Raw genomic sequence first — 21,076 nt, forward strand, 5'->3', positions numbered from 1 at the left:
TTCAGCGTTCAGCGGAGAAATAAACGGTGAAATTTGCGAACTTTATCGCACGCACTAGAGAGCTGCACTTTGGCTGTATTCTAAATTGACTTGAGATAACCATGCACTGCTTTCTTGCTGGCGTGAAAAAGGTACAAAGTACGATTACATAGGAGTACAAGCTAAACTAGATCTAAACATATTGATGCATGGTTGTTGCTTTTCTTCTTCAGTCGCGAAGGAACGTAACTTCGTGGTTATACGAAAGCCTTTGTGTGCATGGCTTGGCGGGACACATGCAGAGCGGACGAACCCTCGCGGAGCGTATAGTAAAGAATTTCTCCTGTAGCCTATATAGCTTAAATCTTTATAAATGATTTTTAGGGATCTCGAATTCCACCGTGCCGGCAACTGGGCATGCACATTCATTCCTCTTGTTAGCTTTCCCCTCTCGGCACTTTGTGTTGAATTACGTGATTACAGTGAGAGTTCTCACTTGGCAGCTCTAAATGGATTTTCATAAACGATGCCTATGTAGCAAAAAAAAAAAACGTTGCGGTGCAGACAAACGGAACTAGATCATCTGGCACCGTTACGTGGCCTTTACTAATGGTAAATGGTAAATTTTACTAATGGTAATCGTTGTGCGTAGAGATGTTCGTTGTGCGTAGAGATGCCTCGGTGGATCAGAGGCTATAGGGTGCTCGGCTGTAGGCCAGAAGGTTGCGGGTTCGATCCCGGCTAGCATTTAGATGAAGGCGACATGGTATAGAGGCCCTTGTACAGTGCGATCTCAGTGCACGTCAGAGAACACCAGGCGGTGAAAATTGCCAGAGCCCTCTACTACGGCGTCTCTAATGTTTGGTTTGGGCACGTTAAACTTCACATATCTTCGTTACTGTCTAAAGACCCACGTTACAGATACAATTATGGTGGTGGCGAAAATGATTGAGCCTCACGTGCTCGATTATAGGTGCACGCACGTAAGACGGACCGACAACTGCAGGCCAGAATGTGTGCTTTCATACCGATGGAAATAAAAAGAGCGGGAATCACAGTAACAGCTTCAAACAATATTTTCGCCAGCTGAGTGAGATTTATATTTTAAAATCGCATTCAAGAGTTACAAAACACCGCTATGTCACACAGCCCAGCGGAAAAGCGCTGAAGCTGGATTACGGGGTCGTTCACTTTGGTGTAAGTTATATATCGTCAGTTGTTTTTATGCGCTCCATAATTAGCACTAAAAATAAGAATATGTATATTATTATCCATTTGTGCTTAATTCCGCGCTGCTTACGAGGTAAAAAAAACGCTTAATCACGGCGCATGCGGGTGGAATGCACGCATACCACGCGCATGCAGGGGACCTAGTGTATTTCGCGAAGATAAAAGTGCCTTTCGTTGTTTCAAATGAAGCCGTTGCGAGTCTGTGCCCGTGGTGTCTATTTCTTCCAGGACCGTGTGTGTGTTGCGCAAAAGACAGTCACGTTTTCATTATGACTGTATATACCAACTAGCCCACCTATCAAGCCTGTACTGCAATCATATCGCATACCTTTGGGAGGGGAAACCCCAGCAACGACTACTAATGTGCTCATGATAATGGTAATACTCTTGGCAGCGTGCCGTCGCAAGGGAGGTAGAGAGGATGTCGTTGTATGCGTGGATCTTTGGTGGTGGCGCTTTGCTGCCAACCTGTAGGTCACGTGTTCGATCCTGGCTGTGGCGGTCGCATTTCGATGGAATATATGATATAGAGGCCCATGTTCTGTGAGATGCCAGTTCACATGAAAGAACACCGTGTAATGAAAACTTTCAGAGTTTTCTCACTACGGGATCTCTTCTAGCTTGGAGACCATGGTTTTGGAACGTAACACTACATATATTATTATTATTATTATTATTATTATTATTATTATTATTATTATTATTATTATTATTATTATTATTATTATTATTATTATTATTATTATTATTATTATTATTATTATTATTATTGTTATTTCTGTGCACAACTGAGGTGCCAGCGCATGCGAAAGGTAGAAAAGGGCGTGAGCTGTTCATAAAAACGAAAAGCTATGTTTAAAAACTATTGACGACAATAAACGCACTACTGAAGGTTATCTTTGGCATCTGACATTGCCTACCGACCATATAGCGTGTGCCCTGCATAAATTTAAAACAATACCATACCTGCGAGAAAGCTCGAGAATAAGTATTACGTGGAACGTCAGTAGGTGGCCGACGTGTTCCTTCAAAACTGTCTAATAAAAATGCTTGATGATCCGAAGTTGAAGTGTACGCGAAAAGAAAGTGTATCGATCTTTGCACTAACAGGATTGCCTATAGGTCTTGTAATAAAGCTTCAGTTGGTAGTCTGCACTTGCCTGTCCTTTTCTTTCCTTTCATGTTTCTGTCCGTTTTTTGCGCAGTCCATTATGAGTGGAAGGATAAAAGAATTTGCATTCGCGGGTCCTCCGTTGTGTGAAAAGGCGGCTGACGACATTCAGACTCCCTGTCCTTTACTTTCTCTGCATGCTCCTTTTGTACGCTGTCGAGCACGTATGTCGCCATTATTAAGTAGCACTTGCATGCATAAATCGTACAGAATGCCTCACGAAAAAAAAAGCACATTGCGTTCTGCGTTCGTAACCATGCACACATAACGTTGTCGTGCCGTGGTTAAGGTTGGCTGCTTCCCGTCATGGCGGGTCGAAGAACCAGACAGTCTGCTTGCACCACTTCGCGTGCAAGTGTCTAATGCAATCGACGCAAACGTAGCCTCAATGGTGACGCACGAAGCGAAATTTTCACTGCAGGCTTTTCGAGTTATACGTCTGACCTTTCGAGACACCGTTGTGCAGCCACTCGCTGAAGTCGCCGCGCTGTTGGCACAGTATACCTGCGCCGAATCTGCGCACACAGCAGTGGGAGCAGTGGCGTAGCCAGGAGGATGGTTTCGGGAGTGACCACCCCCTCCCTTTGCATTTTTTATTTGTGGGGTTTAGCGTCCCAAAACCACCATATGATTATGAGAGACGCCGTTGTGGAGGGCTCCGGAAATTTAGACTACCTGGGGTTCTTTAACATGCATCTAAATCTGAGCACACGGGCCTACAACATTTCCGCCTCCATCGGAAATTCAGCAGCCGCAGCCGGGATTCGATTCCGCTACCTGCGGGTCAGCAGCCGAGTACCTTAGCCACTAGACCACCACGGCGGGTCCTTTGCATTTTTTACATTTTTATGTAAATATATATATACACCCACACCTTCTTCTCACCTGCAAAAAAAAAAAGAAAAAAAATTGTTGATCCTGCGTACAGTGGGAATCGATGATATGCGATGCACGAATGAGGAAGGTTGAATGGTCACATTAAAATCAGCACAACGTTACGAGACGGACTTAAATATGCCGTACATGCCTTTCATGTCATGATTATTATCACTGCACCTGGGATTGGTGCTCAGTCATCCAATCACGTCACGTAACACAAAATTTTCTATATGTGAAGCTAGCGAAACGACCGCGAGCGCGTCATGAGCGTGGCATGTACTCATGTCCTTAAACGACACGTATTTCATGATGACCATGTTTCCACCGGTCATATACCTCAACCGTGCCGCAAGGAAGCGAACGACTGTAGCCGTGACATTGGCCGTTTCAGAGTGTTATCAAATGCCTCTTGCGAGCACAGTTGTCAAGTGCCCACTGTACGCCAACATAGTATTCCTTTTGAGAATTTGCGAAGGGTCCACTAAGTGTGCATAGCGCAACACGAGAACCTACGCAGCTGTTCGCTTAGTTGGTGTTTCTGCTTCTGACGATGATCGAATATGTTTGAGCGCCATTGTAATGGGTGGGCCTTTAAAACACCCACTCGTTGCTCAATTCACATCGTTTGACGCCTGGCGCGATTCTACGCAATATGACAGTCATGTAGTGTTTTTTTTTTTGAAGGAGTTTCAAACAACGGCATGGCTCTATGACAGTTAATAATTATTTTATTTGAATCTTTCCCAATTTGTTGGTCACCGACAAAAATAATGATTTTTTGTTCACAACCAACGATGCAGACAGCGGAATTTCTCAGATGCAGACGCTCTGACGTGCTCTAACGCTGTTGTGTTGAGGGGATATGGTAGAGTAAAGCCCCCCAAAAAAACCTAATTTGCAATTTTGACACCTAAAAATTCACTGTACTTAGAGGAACAAACCTGGGGAAGACCAACGTCGAGCGGCCGCTCCAAGCGGTTTAAATGGCGCGCCGAAGTGCGCCACGCGCCCTCTGGCGTAAGCAGTATGTGCACTTAAAACTTTTTCAACTTTTTTTCAACTTCAATGTACCTTTTCTCGAAGAGTGCTGAATTGATTTCGATTAATCTATGTATGTGTGAGCCAGAACAAGTTAGAAACAGTCTGAACTAAAAAAAAATAGGCATTTCATAAAAAGTGAGCTGGAAAAATTGCACAACAATACGACCCTCCGCGGCGCTGTGCAATCAGAATACTTTTTATTCCACAAAGACTTCATAAAAAGAAATGTAATATTTTTTTTAGTTGACGTGTAACCTATGCGTCTCTACAACAACATGGCTGAATATGGTTACATTCCTGATGATGATGATGATGATGATGATGATGATTATGGTGGTAGATTTTAGTGGCGCAAGGGCAACTCAGGCCAAAGAGCGCCATGGTTACATTCCTTTTGGTAGTTGCAGAGAAAAGGTACATTCAATAACTGAACCTTCATTAAATTTGGGAGTGGGCCATAGGAAAAATAAGCAACCTAGGCATAAAAAAGGGTGCCACTTCATACCCAGTGGCATTTTTTTGTGAGCACGTAAAATTTTATGAGAATAATTGCAACCGTTTCGAAGATATTACGCTAAAACTGTCATTTACCATTTACCCTACCATTATACCCCCTTATAATAGGGGCGGGGGGGGGGCACTTATTTGCGCTAATCAATCGGCAATGACTAAAACAACAACGATTTCATATAGTAACTCCATAACGTGGGCACAGAAATGCAAGGCAGAAGGAGATCTTATTGGCCGGAACTGCACCTCCTTCTCTGCTATAGGCATAAATTACCGGAAACCTGGCCATAGAGGAATTGCACCGAAACTTGCTGTTACGTTCCACCAGCTATAAGGAATATATCTTGATAACAGATGATAGGCGTGACATCTTTTTCACAAAAGTTGAATGAGAACACCTATTTGATTACGTAATGTTGACCGGTATTACTATACATTTTATACCAACGCGATGAACAAGCCAGAAATCGTGCACTTTGATAGAATTAGTAGGAGTGCTCCTTCACATGTGCAGCCAAGAAATTTCGACATATTACTGAGGCCCAAAGGAAGGCATTAATTCCGTTGACAGAAATCGTCCTCTCCTCGATTCCGCGCCACCGAAGGTCGCGAGTTCGATTCCGGCCGTGGCGGTCGTATTTTAATAGAGGTGAAATGGTAGATGAATAGGCGTACGCACGGGGGAACAGGGGGACACCTTCTAGTCACCTGAAAAAGGAGGGTGAGAGGGCACAAAGTCTGCCCCATACTTTGACTCAACAAAGGGGGGGAAGCGGTGCGATGAACTTTCCGTTTCTCTATATGTTCATTACTCTATTTCCCCCCCCCCCTTTTTTTTTACGCGCTACCCCTTACTTTGTCCCCTCTTTCTTTCCCTCTTGTTAATCTTCCCATCTGTCCTCTTCACTCTGACTTCCATTTCTCACTCCTTCTTACGCTAATTACACTATACCATACTACATACTATATACTGTATACTCTTCTAAGGTTCTGGATAGACGAGTAGTTATAAATACTTGCCTTGGGATCGTAGGCACGTGGGTTTGCGAGTTTTTTTTTTCTCCCTCTTTCTGTACTCGTTGACTCGTTCATCAGAGCCGGAGAAATCGGCACGCATTTTCTGGAAGCGTAAAAGAAGACGGAAGAAGATGACGAGCGCTGGTTCAAGATGATGACGATCATTTTCTGTTCACGGCTCAAGCCAAATGTCGGCCTTAAACAGCTCCGCTGTTAAAGACTTCGCATGACACGAGCTTCCGATAAAGCCTCCTTTTTTTATATTTATAGCTGCACAGACAACGTGGGCCGTTCCGGTGGCCCACAATCGGCCCTTCTTGCCCCACGTGTCTTCTTTCTTCCTCGTAGACCGAAAAGTTGAGAGACAAGTTCGCGTTGACTGGCAGGTTTCGCGTCCACATTAAGCCTCTTCGTACGCTCACATCTGGAAGACACGCGGCTAAGATCGCTCATTTTAATTTAAAGAAAAGACGTATTAGATATTCAATAGGCTGTATAGAGTGTCCACTGATTAAACTAAATCATTATTCTCTATTTTTAAGACCTTAGCAATGCTAGGCATCTTACTACACGACCAGATCTTCCGGACCTCCAGCTCCGGCATATCACATCCACCCTTAGTTCTGCGTATGGACCCGCTTCTCACATATACTGAAATTCTGAAAAAACCAAAGACTAGAACGACAGAAACTTCCACCCCCAGGGTCAAACATCAAACCTCCACCCCCAGTGTCAATTGCAGCTAGCGTAGCGTCGCCTACAGACACTGTCCTACCCCAATTCATACATATATGAAATATATATCCCGACGCGCGCACACACACACACACACACACACACACACACACACACACACACACACACACACACACACATACACACGCACGCACGCACACAGACACTCCACAGTGCAGGTTCTGCATCAATAAGACAGCTACCCTGTACCACATGATATGGGAGTGTCCACACAATCCCCCTTTCGGAAGCCAGGACACAACTCGACATGGAAGGTTGGGAGGCAGCTCTGTCCAGCTCGGATCCGAAGACCCAAGAGGTTCTCGTGAAACGTGCGCGGACAGCGGCATGCGCTTCAATGGAATCCCGGACTAAGAATCCCACTCACCTATTTACTCGCGCACAAAATCCTTATAAACGTTTCATTCTCTCTCTCTCTCTCTACGACCAGCTCGAATTTGATACATAACGCCTGAAGTTATGGAGTGCACCTATACACAGATTTTGACAAAAGGAGAAACAAGCCGAAAAGACAGACGAGAGCATAGCCAGTTCTTACACCGGCTGGCTACCCTGTCAGAACAAAATGCATGATTATGCGGTTAAGCTGTAAATGTACCATCCCTCTACAGTGGGTGACATCCTTCAATTCGTTTAGCTGTGCGCTTTGCCAGCGGAATTTGTGACATGTCCAATGGCTGTCTCTAAGAAAGGACGAACACGTACCTGCATTCCCTGTCAAAGGCCGACAGGCCGTACATTTATACTTGCCACGACACGCAGGTCGCGTGGTCGAGCCTGCTATAGCTCCGTAAAAAGAGGGCGAGAACTCACAAAATTAGATTTCAATAGAGGTCACGTTGTTGCTCGCTTACGAAGGTTTCAGAAGCGCCCTTTCAATCTTAAAAGGTGTGGAAGCCACCTTGTTACACAAAACAACAACTAAAAGCCAATCTCCTAGCGTCAGCCTTCCCAAAATAGTTCCGTTATGAACTTTCGTGCCCACTGCGCTTTAGAGAGGTCACTTGAAGCGAAACAATACTGAAGCACGCCTGAACGTTAAATTGCAATGAACAAAAACTGTACACGCGATAGATCGGTGCCAGCTTCCCCCCTGACATGTATGAAAAACGAGACCGCGTATAGAGGTTGTGCCCTTGTTTGCTGAGGGTGGTTCGCTGCTAACAATAGATCTGTAGAGATCCTCTTGTTTGACATCGACCATTTCCCCCGCTTTATTAATGGTGCCCATATACGTCTACGGACTCGATCGAGCTAGGCGAGGGCAATTTGTACATGCTCAGGTAAGCTTGACGGAACCGATCCTTAGACGGATATGCAAAAATAGCAAACAATGAGGCATTCGCATCTGACTGACACTTTCCCAAGAGGTGAGATTTGCGTCACATATTTAAACTTCTATCGGGAGTATTAGAAGGTACCTCGCATAATGGCGGTCATTATAAAAACATTACATTCGCTGTGCGTAGAGATGGTTACAAAAAGTACGAAAAAAAATCTTCAGGTAATAGGTATTTGAAGGTGCTCGTTCAATATGTTTTTTCTCTCTACCTCTCTCAGGTGTCGACCACACTCAGGTTGTCTCAAACTATCATACATACCATCTTCAGAAACTCACGAAGAGAGTCGTTGTAGCACATTCTCCGTGGTTGTAAGCTGCACCACGCGCTGTGAAGTATAACCTCGGTGATTCTAAGTGCAATAGAGCTATATAGAGGCCAGTAGGCGTGTGCATGTAACAAACGTGGAATGCCACAAACGAAATCACAATGTGTAGCCCCACGCAGCGAGGGTTTGGTTTCGTCATTTATTATTAAAAGCGCTTAAAATTACACAACCGACCAAAATTACTTCGCGTTGTGTCGAAGTTCTTCGTGCAGCTCAATATAGCAGGCGAGTCGCGAAAGCGGGTGAGCTGCTCAGATTCCTCGCGGGCGCCGTGCGCCATGGTCATGAACGGTGGGCGCAGGGCTGGCGGCGTTGCGCGGGACAAAGGCGTTCTCTTGGCCCCTACGGCACGTGGCCGCTTTTCGAGAGCTCCGTTTTCCTGTGCGCCCTCGCCGCCTCAGCCGTGCCGTTGCTCGCGGGGTCACCGGCCGCCGCGCAGGCAGCGCCCTCTGCGCACGAGTAGACGATCACGGAGCACGCGACGATCACGAACAGCAGGCACAGTGAGAAGAAGGCGATGGACACTTGAGCTAGCGGCTCGTTGAGAGAAAAGGAGGAGACGCTGCGAGAAAAAATAAATAAAGGTAAATCTAAAGCAGGAACCACCCATTGCAAGCTGTCAGATTGCGTTCAAGCATTACGCGATATGATATCACCTACAGGCATATATGCATGCGCAGCAAAGGGGCGAGAGGGCTTGGGGGGGGGGGCAGTCACTTCTCGCCCTAGTTCTCTAACGTGGGCGTCTATTGTGCCCATACCTTTACTTCGTAGGACCTGTACCGTCACAGATTGAAGTGCAGTTTTATGACAACGCGTGCTTTTGGCGATAATTATCGCCGTTGACGCAATTGATGTGGGTGACGTTCTTCATAGACGAGACCTCCGAGGAGATCATCTTTTCGAAGTACCAAGTTCAAGACGAAGCAGCGGTAGACCTACCTCGTGAGCTCAGCTCGGAAGAACTCGTAAACCTGGTTGTGGAAAAGGCAGCCGTAGACACTACTGAACTACGACGGAAAGGTGCTGTGAAAGTGAACTTGCGTGTGGCGACCTTCAACGACCTAGTTCTTGAACCAGCGCGTCGAAAACACTCAGGATCACGATCTTCGACGGAAGAGGTGAGCCTCGTTTTGAAAGCTTTTCAGCTGCAACAGGAACAGATGCTTCAACAAAACCAAATAATGACATCTCTTATAAGCTCTCTGAATGCTGAGAGACCGACACCTAATTTCGTAGAACCTGATGCTTTCGACGGTGTGTCTTCAAATCCAGAAAGTTGGCTTGATTTCTACGAATATGCCGCTGGAAAAAACAAGTGGCTCTCTGATGAGGCTAAAATCACCAACATGCGCGTTTACTTGAGAGGTGTTGCGCGAAAGTGGTATGAAACATGCATTCTGGAAGACAGTGACGACTCTTGGAGCCAGTGGAGGAAAAAGTTTTTGACTGTATTCCGAAGCAATCCAGTAGAAAGATGGAACACGGCGCTTAATTTCAAGTCTGAGCAAAGCTGCCTTGTCGAGTACTTCTTTGAGAAACGCCGTCTTTTAAAGCTGGCGGAGCCTTTGCTTCCATCTACGGCCGTAGTTGCCTTAATAATGCATGGATTGTACACCGCTTTTATCACGCCATTCGATCTCTACGAATACAACCGGCTCCCTTTCGGTTGGAAAAACTCGCCAGCGTGGTTCCAGAAGATCATGAACGACGTCCTAAAGCCATTCCTTGGTGTTTTTTGTAATGTGTACATAGACGACATTATAGTCTTCTCCAAAACAGAGGCTGAGCATCAGGACCATCTGTCTCAGGTGTTAAACGCCTTGAGCTTGGCACATCTCAAGGTTAATTTTAAGAAGAGTGTATTCTTTCAACAAAAAGTGGTGTTTCTTGGAAGAGTCTTCGATGGGAACACCAAAAGCACAAAACAAGAGTCCGTCGAGAAGATCTCCCAGTTGAAGAAACCATATGACGTCCATTCACTGCGTGTGTTTTTGGGATTGGCAGGACATTTCCGATCTTTCATAAAGGACTTTGCTGTCAAAACTAGATGCCTCACGCGCTTAACGCAGAAAGAAGTTCCCTTTGAATGGAGTGACGAATGTGAGAGAGTCTACCGTGACTTGGTGCACAGAATTTCTTCTGACCCCGTTCTGCGTATACCAGATTTCACTTTACCCTTTGAATTGAACACTGACGCCTCACATTATGGGACTGGTGCAGTGTTGTATCAAAAATGTATTGAAGCATCTGGCCGAGAAAAGCGACACGTAGTCGGTTACTACAGTTACACTTTCAAGCCGTCTGAAACAAACTACACTACTACGGAAAAAGAAGCACTGGCGGTTCTGAAGGCCGTTGACTACTTCCGCACGTACCTGGAAGGTACGAAGTTCACTTTGTTCACCGATCACCAGGCACTCACTCATCTCTTGAATATGACCCAAACTAAAGGGCGTATCGCCAGATGGGTGAATTACTTGCAGCAATTTGACTTTACCATCTCGCACCGACCAGGACCGCTTTTAACCGATGCAGATGCTCTATCAAGATTGATGGTACAAAACAACACAGAAAAATCTGAAGAAATCAATGAAGTGAAGCTGTGGGAAGGCTCAGAACAACTGGTTTTTACGGAAGGTCGGTATCAAGTCCCACCAACTCTTGTTTCCAAAGTGCTTTACTTGTACCACGATAGCCCAGAATCTGGAGGACACGACGGCTTTTGGCGTACCTACAACAAGTTGGTCAAGAGGTTTACGTGGCCTCACATGAAGAAAGACGTTAGTCAGTACGTTCGTTCATGCCATGTGTGTCAAGTACACAAAGTCAAGTATAAACAGCCTACGGACACCATGATACTACCTTGCCACTCGAACGTGCCTTTTGAAGTAGTTCACCTGGATTTCGCCGAACTTAACAAGAAACGGGAAGGAGTCAGAAAAACGCAAGCTTTTCTGCTGGCCATAGATGAATGCACCAGGATGGTCGCGGCACGAGCAGGAAAAGAAGATGCAAATAGCGTCATAACCCTTCTCGAAAGGGACATGTTTAGAACTACGCGGACAATCGTATGCGATAACGGCCCCGCGTTCAAGAGTGAAAAGCTAGTAAGATGGGCTCGAGATCACAATGTATCGATCAAGTTCTGTGCGCCATACCATCCTGCGGCGAATGGGCTTGCAGAACGTGCCATACGGGACGTGAAACAATACATCAAGATGTACGATAGTTTTCCTGGGGGATGGAAATGTTCTTTAGAAGCAGCCGTAAAACATCATAACCGATCCTACTCAAGTGGCTTGGGGTGCAGTCCACAGTACGCTTCTACAGGAGAGACCCCTATTCTGCAGGCAGACCGTGAGTTGGGACTCTTGGAAAACCTCAAGATTGTCGAGGAGAGGCAACAAAAATCACAGGAGGAGAGGTACCGAAAACGAATGAAAAAGAATTTCGACAAGAGGCATCGAGCAGACATGCCAGACATTCAAGTCACCGACCTCGTACTAGTGAGAAAAGGAATAAGAGATTCCAGTGCCAAATTTTATGGGCCTTACTTTGTGACCAAGACAGCCACCCAGAACGGAATTTTGAAGACTGTCTGGTACACTGGTGAACGTGGATCTGTTGAATGTGCTTCAATTGGGAATGTCTTCAAGTATTACCCCAGGAGGGGTAATTAAAAGAAAGCGGGAAGGGTGAAGCGGTATGAGCCTTTGGACAGAAGATGAAGAAGCGCGAGGGCCGGGGCAGGAAAGAAGAGGAGGATGAAGTGAAAAATAAAGCAGATTAAGATGGACGCCAGTTCCATACTGAAGCTTTAATGCTGTTCCGTTATTTTAAGTAGGAACACTACAATGTTGCCTTTAGCGAATGCGTTTCGCTTAGCGCCTCAACTGCCGGTAAGCCGGTGACCAAAAGCAGACTGTTATGAGGATCACGTTGTTGCTTCGTTATATATGTATTTTTTTTTCGTTCACTTTAAAGGGCCCCTAAACAGCCTTTGAAAATAGGTAGAACGAACGCGTTATTTTCCTACGGTGTTTCCCGACTTTGAGGCAGAGCTTGTGACAGCAGCAGTTTGTTCACGTGACGCAAGGAAGCTCTCCATTGGTCGATATGCGAGAGACATCACCGCTGGGAATCGTATTCCATGCAACCTGCTTTGCCATGCACGTCGCGTGCCGCCCGTTATGCCCTGCCTGGCATGACTATTGTGCGCGATCATTGAAACTGATTTCATTCACTTCGTTTTCTGCGTTTGCGACCGCGCAAGTGAAGGTATGCAGCCGAAAAGCGCAGAATCCTGACTCAACGCTTAGTGCTTACATTGCACGCGTTTTATGAATAAGTGGCGAGGAGGATGTAGCACTTGCAGGGAAGAGTACTGAAGTGGAAAAAGAAACTGTACTCTCTCTCCTCTATTCTCGGTGCGGTTTAGGGCCCCTTAAAAGCCCCTTCATAACTCGAGCAGTTAAAAAGGGGGGATGCGCTATATACGGTGAAATTTGCCCAACCCCCTACTGGGTGACCAAGTTTGTGTGCGCCTGTGCCTTCAGGACGTCCTATGGTGTCTGAAAGGCTAGTGCCTGTCAACACGTCAAGGACGCACAAAAGCGTCACTGAGATCACGAAATTCAGGTTCAGGAGAGTTGTGCCCAGAAATGTCGTGTTTGAAAGAAGTAGCCCTCCTTCACTTTCAGTTGTCTCCAACCATGGGCATTACCTGGTGAATGTGGCATTGAAAAGTGGAGCATGTATGGAACGTGTCAGATAGAGAAGTTCCAAGGCCATTCGCTGGATGATTGAGATGATCGGTGTAATTTATACTCGACGATTTGTTCGTCTTATTCATGCGCTGCTCCAAGCATGAGACAGCGCTACACGTCGAGACTGGATACACGCTTTTAGAACGCATCAAGTCGAACGACTACTGACCTTTCCAAATCGACCCTTCGAACTTGCAACATGAATCGTACCATGCATTTGTCCTATTAGCCAGACCTTCAGTAACCAGACCATGAAGCTTTGTAGCATGGTAGAAAACTCCGGTATGTCAGAACGACAATAAAACGGTTACCTTCTACAGAACCTTCGGGCGGTCCCGCTCAACGAAGCGATATGTCATTAAGTGGTATGTGCAGTATGTAGCAGCGTTTCTTTCTATTCTGTCAAAGTTTAAACCTACTAGCGACTACTGAAGTAACCCTGAATACTCATATTTGATTATCTCCTAAAGTGCGCCTGGATACTGCAAACAAATCTACGATGGATTCGCAGTAAAACAATAGAGCTAGCCAAAGCAATTAGTTTGAACTCTCGTACGGGAGCCTTTCCTATTTATGTTCTCATTCTCACTCAATAACAATGTCTTTGCCCCTGCCACAAAAGCGTTGAATCGTGCGTGACTGAACTCGGTAAGGTTTCTCAAATCAATGGCAATCAGTCACTTTTCTTGTTTACTTCTACTTTCATTTCCGTCTATGAATCTGTAAGTAAGTCGTAGCAGAGCACCACGTAGCTTTTATTTTTTGTTATTGTTTTCACGTTTCGTCAGTGACCCGTGCGTGGGCTGCGCACACTCACTGGTAATAAAAATTAAAAAAAAAATTGCCGGAGAAAAGAGAAAACTTCACGTTAAGCTGTGCACAAAGACATGACAATGGATTTCCGCCCTCGCTGACACGCGCACAATGCAACGTTGTAAAACTAAGCACAAGGCGGAAGACGACGGCACATAGACGGGAGGAGATTGGGCTAACAGGTCTGACACAAAAACGTCTACTGTTGTTATACAAACGCGAGAGTTAAACCTGTTTAGAAGACCTGGAAACGGGGGGAAACTGAAAGAGCATTTTCAGCGCGAAAGAACAAAGAAAAGCGCCACCATTTGAAGAGGCGGAGCCAGAAGAATTGACCGAACAACCGTCATGCGCTCTGGGAGGCTTTCAGTGTCGCTCACGAAAATAGGAAGCCAAATGTCAGTCACGGGTAGCACATGTGTGTCTGTTGCATTATGCATTCTCTCCGTTGCGTTGTTTCACAACGTTGCACTGAGCGCGTGACTGTCCGTGTGTGTGGGGGGGGGGGCGGGGGGGGGGGGGTAGAAAGCCATTGTCGTGCTTTTGTGCACAACGTAACGTGATAATATCTCCTTGCTCCGACATGCTTACAGACATATTCACGAAAATGAAGGTAAAAGTAAACCGCCACATGTGAAACCACGTGTATGGGCAGCGCAACTCATCCGGATAGCTTGTTTTTCGTGCGAATTTCGCAGTGCAACGATTAAGGGATCGGAAGCTTTCTGGGGGGTTGCACGCTCGACAGTAGCACACTACGTGTGCTGAAGCGTCAACAGAAATGTAAGACGGCTAAGAGGACTCGACGAATAAAAATAAGTACTAGCGTAATCAAAGAAGCAAAAAAAACTAAAAGACCCGCACCTTTTCATATCGTTTAATGAATTGGAGCCCCTGGACAGGGGGCTGCCAGTGGTTTAATCAGTGAACATGACAGCTAAATTCGTTTCGGGTCGTGCAGCCCACGTTGTTTACCAAGGACGTCAAACTGAGCGAAAGCTGCCTCTGTCTCACTGCCGAGGCCGGTCTGCATGTGCAGGCCGTCTTGCTCAACGTTACTAGAACCGTTGGTCTTGCTTTTCACCTCTGCAAGGGCGGCCGCTTTACAAAAGGCTCGAATAACAAGGCAGGTCACGCACGGCGGCTTCCGAGCGACACGGACGACTGCGCGAGCGGAGAATGCGGCTCGGGCCTTTCCCGCTCCGTTCTTCCTCGTCGAGCACGTCACATTCAGAGCGCGAAATACGAATCTGGATGACTGCATGGCGCGAGACGGAAGCCCCGGTAACGTCTCCCACTCGGCTGGTCGTGGGTCGTTGGGCACGGACGACTCGAGTGTATTTAGACAACGTGGTACACGTCGCATCGTTGCAGAGCAGACACTGATAACATTATTGAAATTGCTCCAAACGCGCGCGACAAGGACGACGAAAGTCGTATTGAAGATTTGACGAGGCGCTGGATCGAAGAACATCGGATATTTGTCGCTGGGGCTTACAATTTACAATTTTATATATCCCCTTTAGGCGCAGTGACCAAACATGTGGACGCAAATTGTTTTTGAAAGTTCTTTTGAATAGTGGAAAGAAAGAGCTAGATAAACTGCGGGTGTGGTGCATTGAACCATCTGCAAAGGCAGTATGCATTGACCATCTCTTGGCTAAGAATGACTGGCGCTGAGCACTCGAGGTCAAGGCACTACAATGCTAGACGGGTCGTTCGAAGTGCCGTCAAGGAATCGACGTCCAATGTGTAATTTTCGTTTGTCGAAATGAACGCGTTCAAAAACTAATCGCACACGCATATTAAGCCAATAACTTGATCTTCTAATGTAAAAACGGAACATAGCTGACGGCAGAATAATTAAAAATTTGATTACATGCTAATAGCAATTAGCCAAACTCGTACAAAACAAGATCTTAATTCCTCTTTTTATGTAATATCGAGTATATTTTACAGCAATGTTGTGCGAATTCGGCACATCTGCCATGATAATTCATGATTGAAAGAGTTACAGTGCAAGTTGTAAATAATGACTTCGTCTCCTTCACTGGTTGATAAATACGTATCACAATCAAAGCGGGGCCTGCTCAGCGTATTACAAGGGTGCGTTTGTGCGCAGTATATGAATGTTAATACATGACCTTTCTACTTCCTTTGTACCAGAATGCACCGAATGCATGCATGCACCGAATGCGTGCACCGAATGCATGCAAGCACGTACATTTGGTTGCCATCTACATTTGACTGTTAACCAGGGACGGCACCAGATTTCTTTATAAAAGGTGGGTGAAGGGAAAGGGGGGCAGGCAGGTGGCAAACACATGTTGTGTTGAGAATGTTCTAGGGGAAAAGCAAAAACAAAAAGGGAAAGTGTGGGACGACATTTTAGCTCCTTTAAACTATGCAAAATGAAAGTTTCTGTCATATATCTTCGTTTTTGAGCAAAATCTCTACCTCCGTGTTTTTTTTTTTTTTTTCACCTAGCCCCACTGGTGATGGTTCTCATCACTGCTGTGAGGCGCGAAAGTATGTTTTTCTCATCACTATCAGAGCCAAATCAGAAATATAAATTCTTCCTGATTGTACACAGGCAGAACATACATGTTGCTGCTTTGGTATCACACACGTATACAGAGAGGCTGATGAATTAACCGATGGGGCCACCTCTTACAGTCGGATGTAAAATGTAGCAGAAATGAAGGCACATAAATAAATGTGCCACCGAGACCATCACTTTTTTTCTTTTTGTTTATCCTTCATTCTGTTCACAGAGATGACAGCGGCTGAACTAATGGGGACACCAAGCCCATACTTCGATCAATTGCCGTTCGCATTGTATGGCTACAGCCTTGCGAACCATTCTTGTTTCCTTATATCGCCCACCTCTGCTCGTATTGATGAGCGATAACCTTGTTTAGCAGGGTAACTCTCTGATAACCAGTGACCGCCATCAAACGTTCGGATACTCGCCTTGCCTACACAGCTGCTAAAATTAGCACGCCGCTTCTCGCGACTTCGAAAGGCTTTTGGCGCTGTCACGCGCGTCACGCTTACTAGGTACCCTCGCCTCAACTCTTTCCAACTACATTTCGCACCTTCCGCCAATTATGAGGGCGAACAAACTTGCGCGTCAACAGGCTACCGGCGAAATGCTGCAAGCCAAAGCGTACGGCAGGAGGAGTTCAATTTCAATGAAAACAGGATGGATTTTACGAAGCGTCCTTCGAAGCCAAAACTGTTACTCGCGTTTAACAAACCTCCAGCGTTTTCGTTGTATTCCGCATGCGTCAACATAGTCTTCTTGTCGAAGAATTAATGAAGGAAGAGAAGTAAATACCAGATAAGTGTGACAAGGGGACGACCGCCGGTTAGCTACGTTGGTAAGAGTATCGAGCGGATAATCTGAAGGTCGCATGTTTGGTACCTGCTGCAGCGGTGAGTTATCTTTCTGTCCCTCTTCCTTTCTACATGTAAATATCCCAATTGTTACAATATACCTACAATTAAAACAGTACAATTAACGTTCCCTATTCTTTCCCCGGCCTCATCATCTTCTGGATTTCATTACGCTTTCCGTTAAATATGTTTTAGACGCCGACACGTTATGACTCCGTTTCTCCAGCGGTTTAGCAGAGTATACAGCCGATTTAGAAAACCTACTTATGCTCTCAGTGCAAGCCACATACCTGCGCCACATACCGCCTACTTTATAAACCTTGGGACAGGCACAAACGATTCGAGTATGGTTGCTGTCAATTCACGTATACCCACAAAGATGCGTTTGTGAATAAACCCGAAACATTGTCCAGACATTCGGAAAACACTCTTTCAGAGCGTGTTTAATTCTATATACATGTATGACCCCGCGCTCTTTAATAGTTATACTATACCAGTGCACCGATCCCAACGACACGCTGAGTACCAAGTAATGATAGGCAACTAGCTTAAACGGCGTTGATGCACGGTCACACCGCACCTGAAGGACGCCTTGGCGATGGTCTTGAGGAAAGGCTCGTGCTTCGGCTCTTCGCGGGCGACGAGCACGGCCGTGGACGAGGCCGCCGGTACGGCCGTGAACGCCTGCGTTGTGGCTTCAGTCAAGGTGTCCACGTCGTCGGAGTATTCGCTCAGCGAACCGGCTGCTTCGGCATCATGGCTGCCACTACGGGGCCTCCACCTGTCTTGACGTGAGCCACCGCTCTGGTCGCTCCTCGTGAAGTCGTGGATGCCGGCGTCCAGGAGCTCGCTCTTGATGTCCGCTTCGGCCGTCGACTGCTGATCGCCCAGCGCGGTCTCTCCGCTGGCGAAGCGCCCGCCACTGTCACTGCTGCTGCTGCTGCTGCTTAAGCTGCTGTCCTTTCCAGGCTGTGGATGCACGTCACGAGATCGTGGCTTGGGTTTGTCTTCTGGTTCTCCGCCAGCTGCCTCACCACTCGCGAAGGGAGAATGCTCATTTCGTCCTTTGGTTCTTCTCGAGGTCGAGCGGTTGCTCATTGTAGATATCGTTCGCTTGGGAACCCGAATGATGCTGAAACGCCGCGCGCCAGGCTACGCGGTTAATCTTCTTCTTCTTCTTATCTCGAAACGCCCCTATCTGGAGCCTGGTCACGACTGTCGGTGACCATCATCGTGTAGCGGCGTGAGAATTTGCAGTAGAAACGTCATTTCAAAGATGCTCATCTGATTCTTGAGCTAAACAGTTGGCCCTGCAGTCGAGGTCTTATATCTGGTCCACGTGAAGGAGCCTCGAGATATACTTCATGCGAATCTAACACTGTGTTACATCATCAACTATGGGGATCGCAGCTGTTCAACATTTGACCACTCAGTGCACAACAAAATAAGCTTGGCAAGATGCTGAAAAAATTTTTTAACTGCATTGTGAATTCTTATATACTAGAACTACTACGTGATAGTGGGGCTCGTCGTATAGTGGAAGATACCGGGTAAATTTTGTCGACCCAGGGATATTCTGCGCGCGCCTACAAAGCTGAGTACGCATATACACACTTCTTTTGCTTCTCCTCCTCATCGAAATGCGGCCGCATCGAGCCCACACTGCCACGGAGTTCAGCAGGACACCACCTCCGTCGTTGATATACGCCGGCGAGTGACATTGAAGACGGCAGCACCACGAGAGTCCACGAGATTATATTTTAACGCGATAGCGTTAGAGAGCTCGTGTCGCAGAAATTACGCCATCAGCGTCCGCACCATTGGTTGTGAGCGAAAATCGAGAAAGAAGCAAATAAAATCAAGAATAAAATTTTCTGTTCCATTGAGGATCAAACCCGGGCCGTCCGCTTGGCGAGCAGGTGTCCTACACAAAGCCACGATGTTACTTGCAGCTGATGCGAAAAAAAAAAAACCAACATAAATGTCATGTAGTGGAAGGAGTCTTTTTAACGCATTTTGTTCGACGGGTGTCACGATGAAAACGAGCCCGTTCGGCGATTGTAGGCGCATGTGGGAGGCCATCAAACTAAGTCGAAAAAGGCCGGGATAGTGCAGCCATCGCCGCTAAAAACACACAGGAATTTTCGAACAGCTCTAAAAAAGAACAACTATGTCTATCTAGCGGAAAACATATGCCTTTTTAGGGGCGTTAATCAAGCAAACAGCAAACGCTAGATAATGTGCTACCATCGAAGAAGCATTGTGAGACTCCTTATGGCCTCCGAGATGGCAAGCGCGCGGCGTGTATCTTTGAGGCCTTGCGACTCTTGCTTTAGATCAAAAACCTGTATGTGCCATTCGTGCGCGCGCGCTGGTCCAATCTATTTGTGTGTGTGTGTGTGTGTGTGTGTGTGTGTGTGTGTGTGTGTGTGTGTGTGTGGTGTGTGTGTGTGTGTGTGTGTGTGTGTGTGTGCGTGCGTGTGTGTGTGTGCGTGCGTGCGTGCGTGCGTGCGTGTGTGTGTGCGTGTGTGTGTGTGTGCGTGCGTGTGTGTGTGTGTGTGTGTGTGTGTGTGTGTGTGTGTGTGTGTGTGTGTGTGTGTGTGGTGTGTGTGTGTGTGTGTGTGTGTGTGTGTGTGCGTGCGTGTGTGTGTGTGCGTGCGTGCGTGCGTGCGTGCGTGTGTGTGTGCGTGTGTGTGTGTGTGCGTGCGTGTGTGTGTGTGTGTGTGTGTGTGTGTGTGTGTGTGTGTGTGTGTGTGTGTGTGCGTGCGTGCGTGCGCGCGCGCGCGCGCGCGCGCGCGTGTGTGTGTGTGTGTGTGTGTGTGTGTGTGTGTGTGTGTGTGTGTGTGTGTGTGTGTGTGTGTGTGTAGGAGTGTGTGTGTAACAAAACATATTATTGAGTATGCACTTAGCGGTTGAAGTGCGCACTAGGGACCAGATTTCGCTATGGCTTTTAACTCTTAAAGGCGAAGCTTAAGGGTCCTGCAATTTTTTTCGTGACGCTTTTGAGTCATTTTTGCTCATCCTAAAATAAGCGAGAATGTACTTCCAAAAAGGCTGGTCAAGCACAGTGCGCGATGTAAACGAGTGCAAGCAGTCAGCTCGATTGCATTGACCAATATGGAGTTGCGAATACGACTCTGAAGAGAGAATGACACAGACATGAAAGCGAAAAAAAGAAAACGGCCGATATTTTACATGAAGTTGAGTGACCTAGAGAGTCTAAATGAGACCTTGGAGTTAGTTACAAATAAGTTTCACAAGTTTACAGCATTTGGAACCAAACAAGCGAGCGAAAGTAATAGTCGCGCTGAAACAATACAGTCTTGGCTGCTATTGGTAGCATAACTATAAATCCCAATTGATAGCAGACAATAATGACGTTTAAACAGCGTGATATTCGCTTTATTTTTCATGAAATAAAAATTCTTCACGTAACTTCTGTGGGTAACAACAGCACTCACTTGCGTTTCTATGTTTGACGAACTGTCACAATTATTTTTTTTTTTTTGGCACTGTGACCCTGAAAAATGCGCACGTAGTTGCGCAAGCCAACGGGACGATTCGTATAAATTTAGATTCTTGGATATTCGAGATTTTAACAGATCGCAAGTACCATATACTTATGCTTCCAGTATAAGAAAAAAAAACACAGATGAAGCGCTTAGGCTTTCTTCATCGCACATCTTCATCGGCAAACACCGGTCTAAAACCAACAACGATCTTTCAACATACCATTCAACACCATCAGCTTGTCTTCTACGAAACACTACATCAGAACACTATAGAGGTGGTCACAAAATGCTATATCTGCGTGTATGGACGCGCTCGCTACAGACTTTGCGTG

At 46.3% G+C, this 21,076-nt stretch overlaps 1 protein-coding gene across 1 annotated transcript in view; it reads left to right on the plus strand.

Moving 5' to 3' along the window:
• The first annotated feature begins 9,007 nt into the window (after window positions 1–9,007).
• Window positions 9,008–21,076, plus strand: part of LOC142814300 (uncharacterized) — a 116,080-nt gene continuing 104,011 nt past the window's right edge. Inside the window, exon 1 of the mRNA XM_075892908.1 lies at window positions 9,008–9,372. Within this exon, the coding sequence (XP_075749023.1) occupies window positions 9,106–9,372 (267 nt within the window). The 5' untranslated portion in view covers window positions 9,008–9,105. The remainder of the gene's footprint in view (window positions 9,373–21,076) is intronic.

Source organism: Rhipicephalus microplus, chromosome 4 (genome assembly GCF_043290135.1).
Source record: "Rhipicephalus microplus isolate Deutch F79 chromosome 4, USDA_Rmic, whole genome shotgun sequence".
Taxonomy (NCBI): domain Eukaryota; kingdom Metazoa; phylum Arthropoda; class Arachnida; order Ixodida; family Ixodidae; genus Rhipicephalus; species Rhipicephalus microplus.